At 42.8% G+C, this 16,546-nt stretch overlaps 1 protein-coding gene across 11 annotated transcripts in view; it reads right to left on the bottom strand.

Moving 5' to 3' along the window:
- The window catches only part of LOC114875058 (nesprin-1), an 88,796-nt gene that overhangs the window by 48,822 nt on the left and 23,428 nt on the right, over window positions 1–16,546 (bottom strand). For 10 of the 11 annotated variants that reach the window (XM_029184951.2, XM_029184943.2, XM_046288525.1 and 7 more), the window contains exons 14-31: window positions 16,191–16,479; window positions 15,594–16,113; window positions 15,024–15,472; window positions 14,754–14,949; window positions 14,304–14,378; window positions 13,572–13,724; window positions 11,229–13,476; window positions 9,859–11,152; window positions 9,432–9,795; window positions 8,699–9,307; window positions 7,849–8,634; window positions 5,807–7,747; window positions 5,028–5,678; window positions 4,339–4,940; window positions 3,623–4,265; window positions 3,150–3,488; window positions 2,765–3,070; window positions 2,439–2,590 (exon numbers count right to left, since the gene is read on the bottom strand). In XM_029184951.2, the coding sequence (XP_029040784.2) occupies window positions 2,439–2,590; window positions 2,765–3,070; window positions 3,150–3,488; window positions 3,623–4,265; window positions 4,339–4,940; window positions 5,028–5,678; window positions 5,807–7,747; window positions 7,849–8,634; window positions 8,699–9,307; window positions 9,432–9,795; window positions 9,859–11,152; window positions 11,229–13,476; window positions 13,572–13,724; window positions 14,304–14,378; window positions 14,754–14,949; window positions 15,024–15,472; window positions 15,594–16,113; window positions 16,191–16,479 (11,617 nt within the window). The remainder of the gene's footprint in view (window positions 1–2,438; window positions 2,591–2,764; window positions 3,071–3,149; window positions 3,489–3,622; window positions 4,266–4,338; window positions 4,941–5,027; window positions 5,679–5,806; window positions 7,748–7,848; window positions 8,635–8,698; window positions 9,308–9,431; window positions 9,796–9,858; window positions 11,153–11,228; window positions 13,477–13,571; window positions 13,725–14,303; window positions 14,379–14,753; window positions 14,950–15,023; window positions 15,473–15,593; window positions 16,114–16,190; window positions 16,480–16,546) is intronic. The other variant, XM_046288522.1, reaches the window with a different exon arrangement.

Here is a 16,546-nt window from a genome sequence, read left to right on the forward strand (position 1 = left end):
AGATCACTTTTCAAACTGCACTTGGATATTTGAATTCAACACAGAGTAGGTTCTATTTGATGTTCCTTCGAAAGCACGATTTCATCAACTTCACGCGCAGAAGTCTTATTTAGAAATAGCGATTGATCCAACTACGCGAGTAGGATTCACAGAGAAACGAATTTTCTCTTCCTTTGACACCGCGATTCAATTTAACCAGGGGAATCGTCGAATCTAGACGAAGTCTTATTTCAAAATCATAGGTATGTAGTTTAATTGTACCGCAATTACACCAGTTACGCGGAATAGAATTCACATGGATTTGGATTTCCTCGAGAACCGTGATTATACTAAACCGCGCACCAATTATCAGCACTCGAAGTGATTAAGTTTTACTTTGAATTCGCGATTGCTCCAATTATGCGGAATAGGCTTCACGTGGATTTCAATTGTCAACTTTACGCGATAGCCTTATTTGAAAATTGAAATTACTGTAATTATGAATTTTTCCTCGAATTCTTTCGAAAATCACTACTGCACTTGATCGTACACTTGGAAAGCTTTCGCCTAGAAACGTGTTCTACGATATCCTTATCGCGTCTGACGATTGTTTAACAAACGAATCGTGGTAACAACGTGACGATGACGTCTTCGGTTGAACCGTACTCGTCATACTTTATTTCCAGTGCACCGTGCCGCGTACAAATGGTGACTGGCGTGTAACCGGCCGCGGATATTACGCCATGAAATTCAGAAGCGGGCCAACGTGCCGCCACTTTTCTTCGTCAAATCTATATTTAGTTGCGAATTCGATCGACAAACGGACTGTGGTACCCCCTGGCGATACGTCGGGGGATGAAATTCGCGAATGCACCCCGAATAGAAACGGAATCTCCTCGCGTGTTCGCGATGACGTTAGAAATCCTCGTTTTTCACGTGCGATCGTTCGATCGATCGGGAATGCGGAGAACCTTGGATTATCTAATGATGCCCGATTAATGAACCGTCGAATAATTCGAGCAACTCGTTGCGCAATCATTCAACACTGTTTACAAACAGTATGAACGATGCAGATGCAAGATCTATTTTATTGAATATAATTTTCATTTGATTTTGATTTTTATTTCATTATTTCATTCTTGAATAAATATTTAAAGAATCGAGTGGTGTAATGTTAGTTTATCTTTTTGAATAAATTATATCATTTATGCAAAGTAGCGAGCGAAAATTTGTAAAAATTGTAATTCTAATTATAACATGTCTGGCTAAATTTGTCAAGTTTTGAAAAGGAAATCTGATAGTAAAATTCAGAGTGAAGAAAACGTAGTGATTAAGAAATTGTGATTTTGATTGATAGCATCTGTTTCGAGCGATTATCGCATAGGCTAACCGGTTTATTTCAATTCGTTTATGATTATTAATTTCATGACGCGGTATAGTAGGATAGACGGTGCAATAATGATTTGCAAGGCCTAATTACGTCATGGGATTAATTTGGCTATGATGGAACGAGGTAAGACACGTAATGCATGCTAAATCGATATATGTCGTAACACGTAAGGAATCTACTCTCGCCGAGAAACCTCGCTGCTTATTTATCATTTCTCCCAAATTCTTTCTTTTTTTTTTCCTCGCAACATAAACTTCCTATAAAAAGATTTTGACATTCTGAAACGAGGACTACGTGAAACCTTGATAACGAAAAGAAAACGGCGTGCGTAAGATGATCTAATAAATTTCTAACAGAGAAGAAATGTGAAATTATAATTGACAATGCGTCGTGCCTGTAAAAAATTTGCTGAAAAAATTATATAAAAAGAGAATAGTATGTTGCGATTAAATTATCGATGCGAAGAGAGCCTGAAACAAAATTGATAAAGGGGTGGTGGGAAAAGCGGATATTACCATCTTTGAAGAAGATGATAATGTGCAATAAGCAGCATACACCCATGCACATGCGTTGAAATCGCACAAAATTGCACCGCATGATTTCTTGATGATTCCACTGATAATTGTGGTGGAATCTTGAATAATTATTTCCCTTTGAAACAAAATAGGGAGAAATACAATATTCCTAATTATCGATTGAAAAAATTATATAAAAGATGATCGACTGGAATGCAAACTTATTATTTATAATCTACTAGCAACTTTTTAAATATATTTGTAAAATCTATTAAGTCTTTTTAAGAGGAATTATTGCAATATTATCTAAGGGCTATAAAATGAAATTGTGCTAAAAATGAAAATTATTTTAAATTAAAAAATAAATGCAAAATATGAATTGTTGCTTATATAAAAATAAACTCATATGGAATTGATTTTAATTTAAAAAGAAACGCGTTCGCGAATAAAGTGCATAAATCATTTCTAAGTAACTGTGACACCATTGTGGTGTCTTCAGCGGTGCTTTCATAATACCACAAAAAAACCAACAACAAAAATGCATTTTCACTCACGATTCGACGGAATTCTGCAATTTCTTCAGTTTCTCTTCGAGTGCGAGTGCTGCAGCTTCTGTGAAGGCAGCTAGATATGCTAGAACAGGTCCTGTCAGGGCTTTCACCTCCTCTGTCAATGGTTTCAGCTTCTCAGCTTCTATCACTAATTCCTATGTAATACAAAAAATGAAATTTTTAATTAGAAATAAGTTTATGACATAAATCATCCAAAATAGTTTTGATTCTATCATAGAATGACCAAAAAATGAATTTTTTTATTAATCCAAACTGTGATCGTTTCAATTGAAAATTATGTTAATAAATAATTCTACAAAAATACTTACACGTAGAGCTTTGATGGTATCGAGCAAGCTCTGCTTCGACCGAATCACAGTGTCCAAAAGTCTGCTCTTTTCCTCAATCGCGTTCACACGAGTTTCAATGAGAGACCATTGCGTTTCCAAGTCTTCCCAATGTTTCGACAGTGCTTCCAAAGCATCTCTACGACCTTCTAACCCAGACACCAATTTTTTCCATTCAGAACTGATCTCAGATATTTGCTCCTCTATAGTCTTTTTATTATTATCATCAGCCAATCGAAGCACCTCGCGACTGCGTTCGTTTAGGAGATCCAATTCGAATTGCTGATTCTAATAAAATAAAACATAAAGAAACCATTAAATCTCCATACTCGTCGTGCTAAACAGGAAAGGATGATTGTATACATACTTGTATATCGTTTAGAGCGTGCGTGATTTTCTGAATATTGAATTGCAATCCAGCTAGAGTGGTGACAGGTTCATCAGTGAATCTTGTTCTTGCGATGACAGCTCGAACACGCTCCAAAGTTTGCGTGTAATCCTTCCAGGTTTCAGCACCTTGTTCCAGTCTCGCACGATGTGATTTAGCAGTGTTCAAAGTGTTCTTCAACAACTGAGTGTGCTGCTGTTGTTCCGCGCTCAGCTCTTCTTGCTCGGAGGTGTTCAGAGATGGCCAGATTTTGTCGGCTGCTTGCTGGATCTGTTGAGACACTAATTCGCGAATGGAGGGCTCGCTGCTGAAGTAAATCTGCAAATGAAATTAAATGATGCTGGAATGTTATGGTGTTTCATTTATTTAAAGATATAGGAAGCAGAGATTGGGCTATGGAAAATTGAACTTGGATCCTTTTTATTAATTATGGAGATTAGGATTATACAAACCTTGTGTTCCTCAAGATCACTGAGAATATTCTCAAAATCGAGCCCATCCTTGTCGCTTTCCAACCGGATCTCCGCTTCACGAACCCAGTTTCGAAGCTTATCAGTCAACGCAGCATATTCCTGTCGCATTTTCATGTTACTTTCCAAATAATTGCCACGTTCCTCCATTTCCCTTGGCAAAGACGACAACAGAGAAACGGCTTCGCTAAGCATCTCCTTCAACGACCCAGGCATACCTTCTTCGTAAGGCATAGAGTTCTTTAGATTTCTGATTCTATCCAGATGGTCGTTCACAGCCTCGCAAAGCTCGTTATGCTTCTTCAGCTCAGCTTCGACACTGGTTGGATCTCTTTCCAGAAGTGGTCTGGATTTTACTTCCTTCTCTTTATCCTCCAACCAATCAAGAATCTCAGCTAATTCATTCGCCAGTCTCTTATGCTCTGCTGCTGCCAACTCGTGTTGCTCTCTCTGAGTCTCCACGGCTCTTCTTAGACCCTGAAGCTGTTGTTTCAATGATTGCAATTGTTCTGTTATGTTGTTTCTATCTGCAGTGGAACCTTCCGCTGCGATCTGTTGGCCTTTGTCTGTTGCACTGGCGAGGGTGGCTTCGCATTCTTGAATCTTCAAGATTGCATCGTCGTACCTGAACAAAGAAATGAAATAAAAGTGTTGATTTTTTTGGAAATTACTATAATTAAAATAAAATGAAATAGTACCTTTTAATCTTTTCTTCTATGGTTTGCCCGGAGTTCTCAATGTCCCTGACAATCTCTGTATACTTAGCGATGAAGGTGGTAATTTCGGTAATCAAAGCGATAAATTGTTGCCTTAACAAAAGTAACTGACGAAGCTTGGCGATCTGAGACTCAATGGCTTTTATAAGATCGTCCTGTTGCGTCAACACACCATGAAGATCAGCAACATTGACCGATTGTAAATCAGACAGTTTCGCCTTATTCCCTTTCAGATCGTTCAAGATCCTTTCATAAGCATCTAACATGGCTTCGACGTCTTCGACGCGAGAACCAATCGGTTTGTTAAGTTCGTGGAGCTCTTTCTGTACGTCGGTCATGTACTGGACTGCCTCGGCTACTCGTGCCAATGATTCTTCAGCTTCGTCGATGCTCTTTTGAAGAGCGACAGCTCTTTCGTTTATGATTCCAGCTACTCTCCCGTGTGCTTCCTTCATGTTCTGAAGCTGCTCGTTTAATTCTAACTTGTCAGCGTCGCTCACTGTTGGCAGGATGGATTTTCCTTGTTGAAGGATCTTCTCGATGTCGTCTGCGTAGTCCTTGGCTTCCTTCTTCAGACGGTCGTACTAGAATCATAAGGAGAAATTAGTTAATTTTTGATGGACATTAAAATCTAATTAGCATTCGAATGAAAAATTCTTTTAACAAATTACCTTAGCAAGCTGTTCTCGGAGAATATCAATACTGGACGTTCGTAGATCCGAAGAAATAGCTACTTCAGCTTCGTTAACCCATCTCTTACACTTATCCATTTCACTCTCGAATGCTTTGCGACCCTGAAGAAGGTCCGCCAATGCTGCCTGTTTCTCACGAGCTTCGCTCTTCAGCTCATCGTAGTCCTTATTCAATTCGTTCAAGACACCTTCTAATTTAGCTCGATCTTCGTCGTTGCATTCCTTCAGCAAATTATGTCCATGCTTCAAAATATCATTAAGATCTTTCTCGCTGAAGGATTCGATATCCGATTCCAATTCATTGTGCTGTACGATATCTTGCTCCACTTTCGCGGCCTTCAGAGGTAAGTAACCGCTGAGTTTCTTCAAGTTGTTGCTCTTAGATTTGATCCAAGCTCGGGCGCGTTCCAAATCAGCTTCGAATTTGCGACGAGCATCAGCAGCAGCGGTAGCTGTAGAAATTCCTTCGGTTAACAGGGTACAGAGTTGTGCCTGTTCTCCGCGTAGAGCTTTCGTCTCGTTCTCCAATTGCTGCTGCTCGTTGGTTTCCAGCTCGTTTTGCATGTTTCCAACTCGTTTCTCCAAGGTGTCGATCACCAGCTGCTTTCCTTCAGCTTCCTTCAGCATTGCCTGAAACATATAAAGTCGCTCGATTTCCAAACAAATGTGCTGGACAAAATAATACCTAGAGAAATAGAAGAGAAATTTAAATTTTGAGTTAGCAAAGATTTGATAAATTAAATATTTTATCAAAATACCTTTAGAGCCAGGAGTCTCTCTTCAGCCTGTTTGCTATCATATCCCACTGGTTCCGACAATTGAACCTGTTCTTCCTTTTGCTGTATCCAATCTCTGTTCTCTTCAATCTCCTGTCTTGTCGCTTCTATACCCTGAGCTGTCATGTCCAGCACCTGTCCCTTTCTCTGCAGCTTCTTAGCGATATCAGCGTATCTTCTCTCCACCGATTTAATCTGCTCCTCGATTTGCTGGGAATCCAGGTTGCTCACGGAATCCATCACTTGATCACCGAGACTCTTCACCTCGTTCAACTTCCCAGGTCCTTGAGATTCAAACTCAGCTGTGATCTCTTTGACACTCGATATCTTCTGTCCGATCGTCTGTCCGTTGCCTTTCTCGATCACGTCCACCTTCTTCGACAATGCGTCCAACCAGGATTGAACAGTTTGCACTTGCGAGCGATACTTTTGAATTAAATCCTGAGCAGCTTGTTTTCCAGCTATGGCATCGGTCAATTCCGCTTCCAGTTTGTTCAGACCTTCCTCGATGTCCTGATCGCCTTCGTGGAGGGACAGCTCGGTCAACGCGTGCGTTCTGCGTTCGCCAACGTTCCCCAGAAGATCGTTCATCGCCTGCAATTCAGCGTGCGCGGCTTCGGAACGCAATTTCGCTGGCCGAGACTTCCATTCGGCGCACAAGGCTCGTTGCTGATTTATCCAGGCTCGAAGGACGTTTTTCTGTCGGGTCTGCTCTTCGAGATCGTGCAGAGACTTGGTGACGTTCATCAGATGCCCTTGCGCTTGGTCGATCAATTCCTCGAGTTTATTCCGAACCTCCACCTCCCTCGCTGGGATCTGAACAGCTGGAGCATCCAGAGGACTTCCGGGTCTGGACACGCACGCGACCGCGGCTTCGCAAGCTTCCACCGCCAAAGCTAATCGCGTCTTCTCGCCTTGAAGCTTATTGTGCAAGGTCCGCGCTGTTTCGAATCGCTGTTTCGCCATTTCAAGAGTATCCAACGGCGCTTCCATTTCCTGAGCGATTTCAGGCTCGTACGCGTCCAGGTTCTTCATGATGCTCTCCAAAGTGTTCTCGTACTCTTGGAATTTCACCAGTGACTCGGCTAATCGTTTCTTGATCTGCAACGCGGTGTTCAGTAGAGAATTGTAACTCTCTTGCATATTTTGCAGCTGGGTTTCGATGATGGTTTTGATTTCCGGGTTCGCAGCCACGTAACGAGTGATCTGCCCGTTTCCTTTCAGCTTCAGGTCGTCGAGTACACTCGCGTAGTTCTCGATCTCGACTAGTAAATTCTCGTGTTGCTGAATTTGCGAGACCGTTTGCTCTTTGTTAGTAATGTACAGTGAATTGTGGCCCATCAGTCGGAAGGATATCAGCAACAACCAACTTCCGGTCTCTTGCAAGGCTGCCTGGTAAGCGTTGTACTCTTGTATCTCATTCTCGATCAGCTTCTCTCTTTCGTCGACGGTGCTACTTAAACTTTGCCAACGATTCAACAATTCTTTCGTTTGTTCCAGAGGTGTGTTCTTCTTTGCCAATTTTGATAATTCTTCGGCTTCTTCCATCAGATGATCCAACTCGGATTTCTTCTTTCGGACCTCTTCTTTGATATGCCCATAACGTTCCAATAACGTCTTCATGTCGCCAAATTCTCCCTTCGTGTCTGGCAGCTCTTGGATACTCTTCTCTGTTTCTTCCAACCAACGTTTCAATTTTCCATGAGCCTCGCTGTGATCTTCCCAGCGATTCAGTAAGGATTTCAGCTGCGCTTGAACTGTGTTCAGGTCGATGCTTAATTGTTCCCAGCTTGAGAGGAGGCCGGCCATGTCTGATCTTAATTGCTCCTGTTGCTCGGGGACTGCGGTGTCGATTGCCTTTGTGAATGCGTCTTGGAGAGTTGAGAGCAAGTGTTGGCCCTCTGTGATCCTTGTTGCGACGATCTATGAAAAAAAAGGATAATAATTTTTAAAAAATCGTAGAATTTGGATGACTGCGAAGAATTGTTTAATTAAAAATTCTCATAAAAATGACAAGAACTCACTTTAATTGTCTCCAATTTGTCTTTCGCCCATTCAACGTCTCCAACACCCATGCAATCCTGCACCGACCCTCGTGCAATACGCAACCACTCTTCCATTTCCTTCTTCGCTTTTAGGAATTCTGTATGATCAGAAAGATTCTTCTCCACTCGGGAAACTAGACCTTGCATGTCCGTCAGCAACGATGTATACGCAGACTGCAGTTGGACAGTCTTGTCACGAGCCCAACTGCAGGCACTCATTTCCAACAGAGCTTCGCATTTATCATTCAAATCCTCCAGAACAGGCTTCTGTTGTATAGCTTCTTCTACAAGACTCTTACAACGAACCAGGTCTTCCGGAGTCTTGTTCTCCTTCGCTTGTTCGTCGTTCACCTTCTTCTGGAAGTGATCTATCCATCTCTTCATGCTGTCCAACGCAGCTGTGAATTGAGACCAACTGGAGATGCAATTGGACAAGGTCTTCTGTGACTCGTGACACTGTGCTTGCAAGGATTTCCAGTTTGCTTGCAACTGTTTCACATCCTGTTTGATGGTCTCCTGGCCTTCCGGGCCGGTACTAGCAATTACAGCGTCGCTTAGTTGGATTACTTTAGAGATCAAATTTTCTCCTTTGGGAAGGGAAGCGATGATTTGGTTCACTTTGTTCTCCCTTTCGATGATTCGATCCTTTTCACCATGGGTGTCGCAGTTTTGTTGCAATTCCAGCTTTGTGTGTCGAACCCAGTCGGCTGCCTCGTTGTGGGCTTGTTGGAACTTTTCATGGTCGTTCACTTGCTCCTCCAGGTTCTAAAGAATTTAATAATCGCGAATGAAGTTTAAAAGTGAACAGAAACAAGCACAGAATACCTACCTTTATCTTCTCAGCGATCAGTTTATTCAATTCATCGTATTTCGCGATGGTAGATTGGTAAGGACCAACTGGTATGCTGGAGTCTTCAGCAAGACGAGCCTTCAAACGATCCACTGTTTCACCGTGTCCTTGAATATCCCTCTGCACTGTCTTATACTTCTCCAAAACCGCTTTTTTCTCGCTCAGATCATTCTTATACATTTCACCCGGTTGGATCTTGCCCTCGATCTCCTCGATCCAATCGGTAGTGAGTCGATGGATCTTATTCAGCTCCTCCAACGCGGTTGCCCTTGCTGCGAGTTTCTGCCTGATCTCCTCTACATTCACCAGCAATTTTTCGAACTCTGTCTTCAGGTTCTCTGTGTCTTCCTGAATCTTCGCTGCTCCGTTTTGCTCCGTATTCATGATTACTTTTTCCTTGAGCTCAAGAGCGTAACGCAGTTTGTTTTGACCTTGTTCCAGGGACTGTCTGATGGCTTTGCAGGTGTGTAATTTATTGTTCACTTCGGTTAAGGTACTTGGAATCTCTTTGCACTCGCTTAGTTTGTCTCGAGTTCGCTCGATCCAGTCCTGGCACTCTTGGTACAGGGTATTGTGCTGTTGGTGTTCCTGAAAATGAAGGGATGCGGGTGGTTTTATTTCAACGAAGGAAGAATTGTAGAAGCAGGAGTGTCAGAGGGTTGACGATGGTGTATTAAATGAGACAGAATCTTTATTAATTCGAATCCAATACCTGGTAATGTAGCTCCAATCGTCTCATTATCTCCTTGGCCAGAGATAAAAGCGCATTGTACTTAGTGGTAAATTGGGTGATAGCATTGGAGACCCTGGTATCAGCACAGGTGTCCAACAGTATCTGAGCTTTCATGTTCAAAGCATCGAGCTCCTTCTGCCAGTCGAACAACGTCTGCAGGTGAATCTGGAATTGTTCAAGGACATTCTTCTTCTCCTCCAAGCTATCCTGTAACTTGTTGAAGGATTGCACCAGCTGTTCAGTCTGAGTGAGCCATTCGGTTGCCTCAGAGAATTGATCTTCGTATACAGTCCATAGGACGATGCCTTCTTCTAATAAGCTCTTCGTATGGTTCAACGAATCCCTATAATAAAAAAATGTATCTTAGCAATTAGACACCAAAGATTTACCTATATCTTCTACTTACACGTAGCTATCGTACTCTTCCTGCAACAACGCTACTTTCTCTTCAATTATTTCTTTGTCTTCTTCGTCAGCGATCTGGCAAGCAGCGTTTCCTTGTTCCAACGCATGCTGCAGCTTCTTCTGACCCTCTGGTAACTCGCTTTGGAGAACCTTTAATTGAGTGATCTTATTCGCCAGACACTCCTTGTCACCTGTCGGTTCTGAATACTTCCCAAGTCTCTCTTTAGCTGCTCGTATCCATTGAATGAACTCGTTGCCGCTGTCGATGAAGGATTGATGTTGCTCAACGGTCTCCTTCTGTTTCGCGTATAATTCTTGCGCCTGTTTGCTCAGGGTCTTGTATTTGATCGAGATCTCGGTGGCTGGTGTAGCCTGCCGAAGATCCTCCGCCTTGGTAGTGACAGATTGTATCATGGGTTCAAAGGCTACGATGTCCTGGACGATACTGTTGGTCTGCCTCAAGTTCGCCTTCCTTTCGCCAATGGCCAAGGAACTCAGTCCAGCTAGACCTTTCCTGGTCGCGACCTGCTGCAACTTTGCCTCTCTGTCGTTGATCCATTGCTGAAGTTGCAAATAAGACGAGCTGTAGTCTGCCCATTGGAGCAAACTGGTCTCCAAATGGACCTTGGTGGTCGAAATCTTCTTCACTAGTCTTTCCCAGTCGTTCTGGATCTCCTTCAGCTGTGCGTTGATCTCTTCGCGACCGTCCGACCTGGTGTTCCTCATCACCTTCTCGCCACAATTCACAGTTAGGTGTACCAGGTTCTGACCCTCCTCTCGCTTCCTCAGCAACTCTTGAATATTATCCAGTCTGTTCTGTAATTCTTCGCGACTACTGGTTGAGGCAGCTTCCGTTCCTTTCCGAATGATCTGCTTCGCGTTCTCTATCCACGCGCGTGTCTTCGCCAAGTTAGCCTCGTACTCTTTGTGCTGGGCCAAATTTGTCTCCACTTTGTTTAACACGTCTTTAGCAAGATTCACTTGAACCTGGTATCGTGAGTTCAAAAGACGCAGCTGGTTGTTTATGTAAGTGTCCAGGTGAGAGGAGAGCAGACCCGAGGCTGTCTTATTGAACCTATCGATCTGCTCTTGTCCTTTGAGCAGGTTCTCCAGTATCTCCTTCACTTCCTGCACCTGCTTCTCTTTCTCCTTCACGTTTGGTAGCAGGGAGTTCTTCTGTGCCTTAATGAGAATGTCGAATTGTTGCAACCAATCGCTTAGTCTTTCGTATTCGTCCTTGTAATCGCGCCATTGACTGACGGTTTGTTCCAGCTTATCCTTCTGCTGCTTGATTTCTGGAAATAAAGTTCGCGAATACCAGTGTGAACGTGAGTTAATTAAACTAAAATAATATTAAAACAATCCTCTTACCTCTGAACAATTCCTCGAAACTCTGAGTCAAAGCTCGGACCTCCTTCTTCAGGATTTCTTGACCCTGAGGACTAGTACTGGCGCTGGCGACCTTCTCAGTATGCTGAAGTTGTTCCACCAGCAACTCTCCCTGGGCCTTCTTATTCAACAAGCTTTCTAAAGGAGCGACAGCGTTCTCGATAGCCAATTTATCGCTCAAAGGTCTCTGTTTCATAGATGCGATCTTTTCTCGAGCACGACTCAACCAGTTAATTATGTCATCGTGAGCTTCCTTGTAAAGTCGATGATCCTTGTACTGTTCTTCTCTTTCCACCAGCAATGATTTAATTTTCTCAAACAACGTATCAAATCTATTTAAGATACTCTGGGCCTGTGATGCGGCTAAGCCTTGAGGTCCACTGGCGATCATCTCAGCGACCTTGATCTTCAGACTGTCCACTTCTATGTTCTCGCATCGGACCTTCTCTTCAAGAGCTTTTATACGTTCCAACTGGCACCTCTTCTCGGACATGGTTGTTTGGAAGGGTATGAATTCGTTCAAGGCCGTCTCCATGTAGTCCACTGTCTTATTCATGGACTGTATTTGTTCCAAAAGACCAGCCCACTTGTTGATAGAGTCGTCCAGGTTGGTCTTGGTCTCCAACATCTTCGAGGCCAAAGCGCTCCACTGTTCCTGAAGCTTTCCAACAGCATCGTTGATGGCTTTGTGCCCAGTCGGTGCAGTGTTCGCTAAGACAGCCTGCGCTAGCTCTACGATTCCTTGAACCTTCGCGAAACCATCCTCTTTGTAAAGCAACAGATCCTGAACAATTTCCATTTTGTTCTCCAGGTCCTTCTGCGAGGATGCACCCAAGTCTGAACAGTAAGCCAGTTTCTTTCTGATGTCGTCCAACCATCTGGTACACTCTGCCATCTGGTTGTCGAATTCCTGATGGGTAGTGACATACTGATGCCAGCGACTGTTCAAGTCCTTGACCTTGTTCGAGATCTGCTGGTACTTGATGCTCAGTTCTGACATGTGGGTAGTACGAGAAGTTATGTTCTTGTGAAGTTGCTGAGCCTTCTCTGTGACTGCGTCGATCTCTAATTCTTTGGCGCGAACTTGACCCTGAAGAGTACGCAGGAACTCAAGTTGCTCCTTCTTCTCCTGCAAAGTGGGCTTCAAGTCGACAGCGTGAAGCTTCGTGTCGGTTTCCCTCATCCAGGCTAGACACCTCTCCTTCGACGTCTCAAACTCGTTCCATTGCTGAAGTTTGTTCTCCAGAGTCTCGATAGTAGACTTCACAGCTGTGACCAAGCTCTCCCATTCTTGTTGAGACGAGTCTATCTGCGAACGAATGTTAATCTGACCAGACTCCAAAGTACCTGGGATCACCTTCTCTCCCAGTGTCCTTATTTGCTGAACCCTTGGTTTGTCCTCGGGTAGACTCTGAAGAAGGTTCTTCAGACGATCAAGATTCGTGTGAAGAGACACTCGCTCAAGTTCTGTGTCACCCCAAAGGATAACCGCATTGTGGGTCGCGTCTAACCATTCGTGGGTGTCTAAAACAGCCTTGCTGTATTGTTGATGATCACTGACGATGCCCTCGTACCTTTCAACGAATGCAGCGGCTCGTTTCAGCACTGTAGCGTGTCTGTCGTTCAGTTTTTTCAGAGTTTGATGCACCTTGTCGGTGGAATCGGGAAGATTGTCAACCTTGTCGCGAAGATCGAGTAGGTCTTGTTGATGAGACTGTACGTCGTGCAAGAAAGTGCGATAAATTTGCAACTGGGCTCGTTTCTCGTCCAGGGTGGTCTTTAGCTCTATTTCTGGTTTCAGTTGAGCCTCGATGGTCTTCAGCCACTTCTCGAATGCCTCGTTGGAATCGTCGAAACCTGACCATCGTGAGATCTTGGATTGTAATTCACGTTCGGTTGAGGCTACGCCGTCGTACAGTTCCTCGAAGGCTTGCTGAAGATCTAAGAGTTGCTGACGAACGATTTCTCTGCCTTCCATGCCTGTCGTAGGGTACAATCGCTCTCCAGCTTCCACTGTGTTGTTTATGAGGAGAGTTGCAGAGGATTGGCGGGCTAGAAGATCCTTCAGGGTTGCCACGTTCGAGGAGAGTTCTAGACGAGTGCCACTGAGGTCTTCTTTGATGGACTGATAGGTGACTCGTGTGTTTGCTAGCCATTCTGAGCATTGTTTGTAGCGTTCTAGATAGGCTGCGTGGTCTGCCACTGCTTGTTCGCATTTCTTCACCAGTTCCTATAATTCACAGGATGCAAATTCACAGGATCTTTATTCGAACTGATCCAAATGCTAGAATGGATGATAAAAGATGTAAGTTTCTGTTAGTTTACCTTAGCAGTTGCTTGGATGGACTGGAAACGAGAGGTGATTTGCTGGACACTAGCAGAGAACCTGGTTTCACCACTGATTTGCATCAGTTCTGATGATTCATCACTCATTTTGTCGAATTCGGCCTCGTTCTGCCGGAGATTCACGATCAATATCTATGAATAAAAGATATCTTTAGGTGTAAAGTACATTTATTTAGGATGCACCACTTGTTTCATATAATGCACCGAGCAAATTAGGTCATTTTCTGTCCCTATGAAAACACCTTGACATTGAACTTGTTTTATGTACATGTTGTGTTCTTGTATGTATAATGGTAAAAAACAACGTTCCCTAGTCAGTATGAATTCAATCAATCGACAGGTTGAAACACGATTCTTCGATCAAGCATGCTTGAAACAACAGGTCTGCGTGCATCGAAGTAGAAACGATTGAAATCCTCGAGTACGTGTTAAGACGCTTGTGAAATTTCAGAAAGTGTAAGTATAACAGTGTGAGAGGTGTGTAACAAGTCTTCCGAAATCTGTCAACAACTTCCCAAGTAAGTACATTGAATATCTTCATGTACAAATCACACTGAAATAAGAAAAGAATAGAAGAAAGAAGATAACATAGAGATACAGTGCAAAGAAAGATGAAAGGAGAACGCGAGAAGGGGACAGTAATGAGAGATTCGTAAAAAAGAAAGCATCCACGCCTTGCTGAAGAGTTTTCAGGATTGATTTTATTCTTACTTGATCCAGGTGGTCGCCGAGGGCCACCAGTTCCGTCACTTCCGTGTCCCACGACAAGGCGGTTTTTTGTAGTGCCTAAGAAAGTTTTCCAAATACAATGCCTGAATTTAACGACAACCTCATCTCTCTCTCGTATCTTTTCCTCTTCTTAATAAATTCAAATACGCTACCTCACGTTATATCATGTATTTGGGGGTGGAATTTTATATTTAACCCTTTTTCAGATTATGAGAATTTCAGCAGCTCCCCAAAATTTAAACTAACCATGCCTTAACTCTTTGAAAATTTATGTAATCCTCTATTATTTCGTAAAACTTTGGTAAAATAATATTAAATAATCCTCATAGGAATCCAAAAAAGGGTTGAACAATGTATTCTTAAAAAGAAGCGAAAAAAAGAACTGAACGAAAGGTGTGCACTAACAATTTTTCTTTTTAATTAAAATATTACCTGATATTTTTCAAGCTGTTCCTGTTTCTCATCCAAAGTATTCTTCAACGAATAATTCTTCAAAGAAGACTCTGCATCAGTCAACCAGGCTAACAATCTTTCTAAAGAATTCTCATACTCGCTCCATTGTTGGATTCTCTCTTCGATGCACCGAATAATATCGTTCACCGCAGTAGCAAACTTCTTCTGCTCGAATCTGTTCCAAAAATGAATTTAGAATTCATAGAAAAATGATTTAAAATTTTCTTTACAGAATTTCATTTTTCTTACCTTAACGTAGCCAGGTCTCTTTCCATGGATTCTAATGATCTAGGGGATAAATTATGAGCACTCTGTGCTACGTGTTCACTGAGGATGTTTAATTTCAATTCTCCTTCTCTTTGACCATCTTGAAGTTCCATGATCTTAGCCAACTGAGCCTGAAGAGCAGCCTTGTTTCCTGTGTAATCACTGTAATTGGCTAACTGTTCCCATTGCTGTTTCTGATAATCCTGATAGGATTTCTGAAGGTCGTAGAATTGTTGGAACGTGTCTAGAAGGGTCTCCAGATTGGATATATTTTTCTGCGACATCTCAACCAGGTCATCGTATCGACCGGAAACGGAGGCAGCTTTCTGTTGAGCGTCAGATGGTGCTTGAGCTGTGTAAGACAGAGCATTGGCTTTCTCAGAGACTCCTTCGATGATACGTTTGTATGCCAAGATTTCTTGATGCATTCCCTAGAATAAGAAAATGTTTCTTCATCATGAAACCTTCAAAACTCTCAACATTATTTTCTTCAGAAAATAAACACTGCCCATCTAAAAAATTTTCTAATCATTTTATAAAAAATAGAATTACCTTGCTCTTCAGCAACTTCGATTTAATTTCCTGAAGAGACGACCAGATGATCGAGGAGTCCTGTTTCACAGACCTCTCCATAGTGTCCAACCAGGCCAGAATTTGTTGCAGAGTCTCTTGATAATTGGACCACTGCAAAGACTGAGCATCCTGTTTCTTCTGTTGCTCAGCTATTCCTTCCACCAGTTTGTCCCATCGTTCTCGAGCTTGTCTCAATTCATGACGAATCAGTTCTCGTCCCTGAGCCGATGTATCAGCTAGGATTCTCTCTCCAAAGGATATCAGACCTCCCAGTCGATGTTCACCTTGCTCCTTCTCAGCGAGCAGGATCTGCAAACGGGAAACCTTCTCTTCCAGGTTCCCACCAGCTTCCTCCTTCTTCAGGCTGGCTAAACTTTGCTCCAACTGAGTGAGCCAGGCATCGATGACCTTCAATTTTTCTTCATAGGCACGATGGTCGTCCACGATGGTCTGGCATCGAGTGACTACCTCTTTACTGAGGACGTGTAACAATTGGTACCTGAAATTGAAGATAAATTTTACCTTTCTACCCCTGACCATTGCACCAACAGTGAAGTTAGAGAGTTTGAAATTAACCTCTTGCTAATTTGGGAGATCAGAGGTTTTATACGATCAACGCCACTGGCATGGAGCAAACTATGAGACTTGTCGACAAACTCATCAATCTTGGATTCTTCTTTCAGTATGGCGTCGCGTTTCTCTTTCAAAGTCTGCAAACGAGCTTCCTTGTCCTGTAAAGTGGGTTGCAATTGCTGGTCTCTGAACGCAGCTTCCATGGCACAGAACCACTTAGTGTGTGCCTCCAATTTATCTTCAAAGTCCTGCCATTTTTGCAAGGCTGCTTTTTGCTTCTCCTCCACTGACTCTGTACGATGAACAAATGATTCCTTTTGGTATTCCTGCTAAAAGAATCATTCAAAGTTGAAGGATAC

The sequence above is a fragment of the Osmia bicornis genome, chromosome 13 (assembly GCF_907164935.1).
Source record: "Osmia bicornis bicornis chromosome 13, iOsmBic2.1, whole genome shotgun sequence".
NCBI lineage: Eukaryota > Metazoa > Arthropoda > Insecta > Hymenoptera > Megachilidae > Osmia > Osmia bicornis.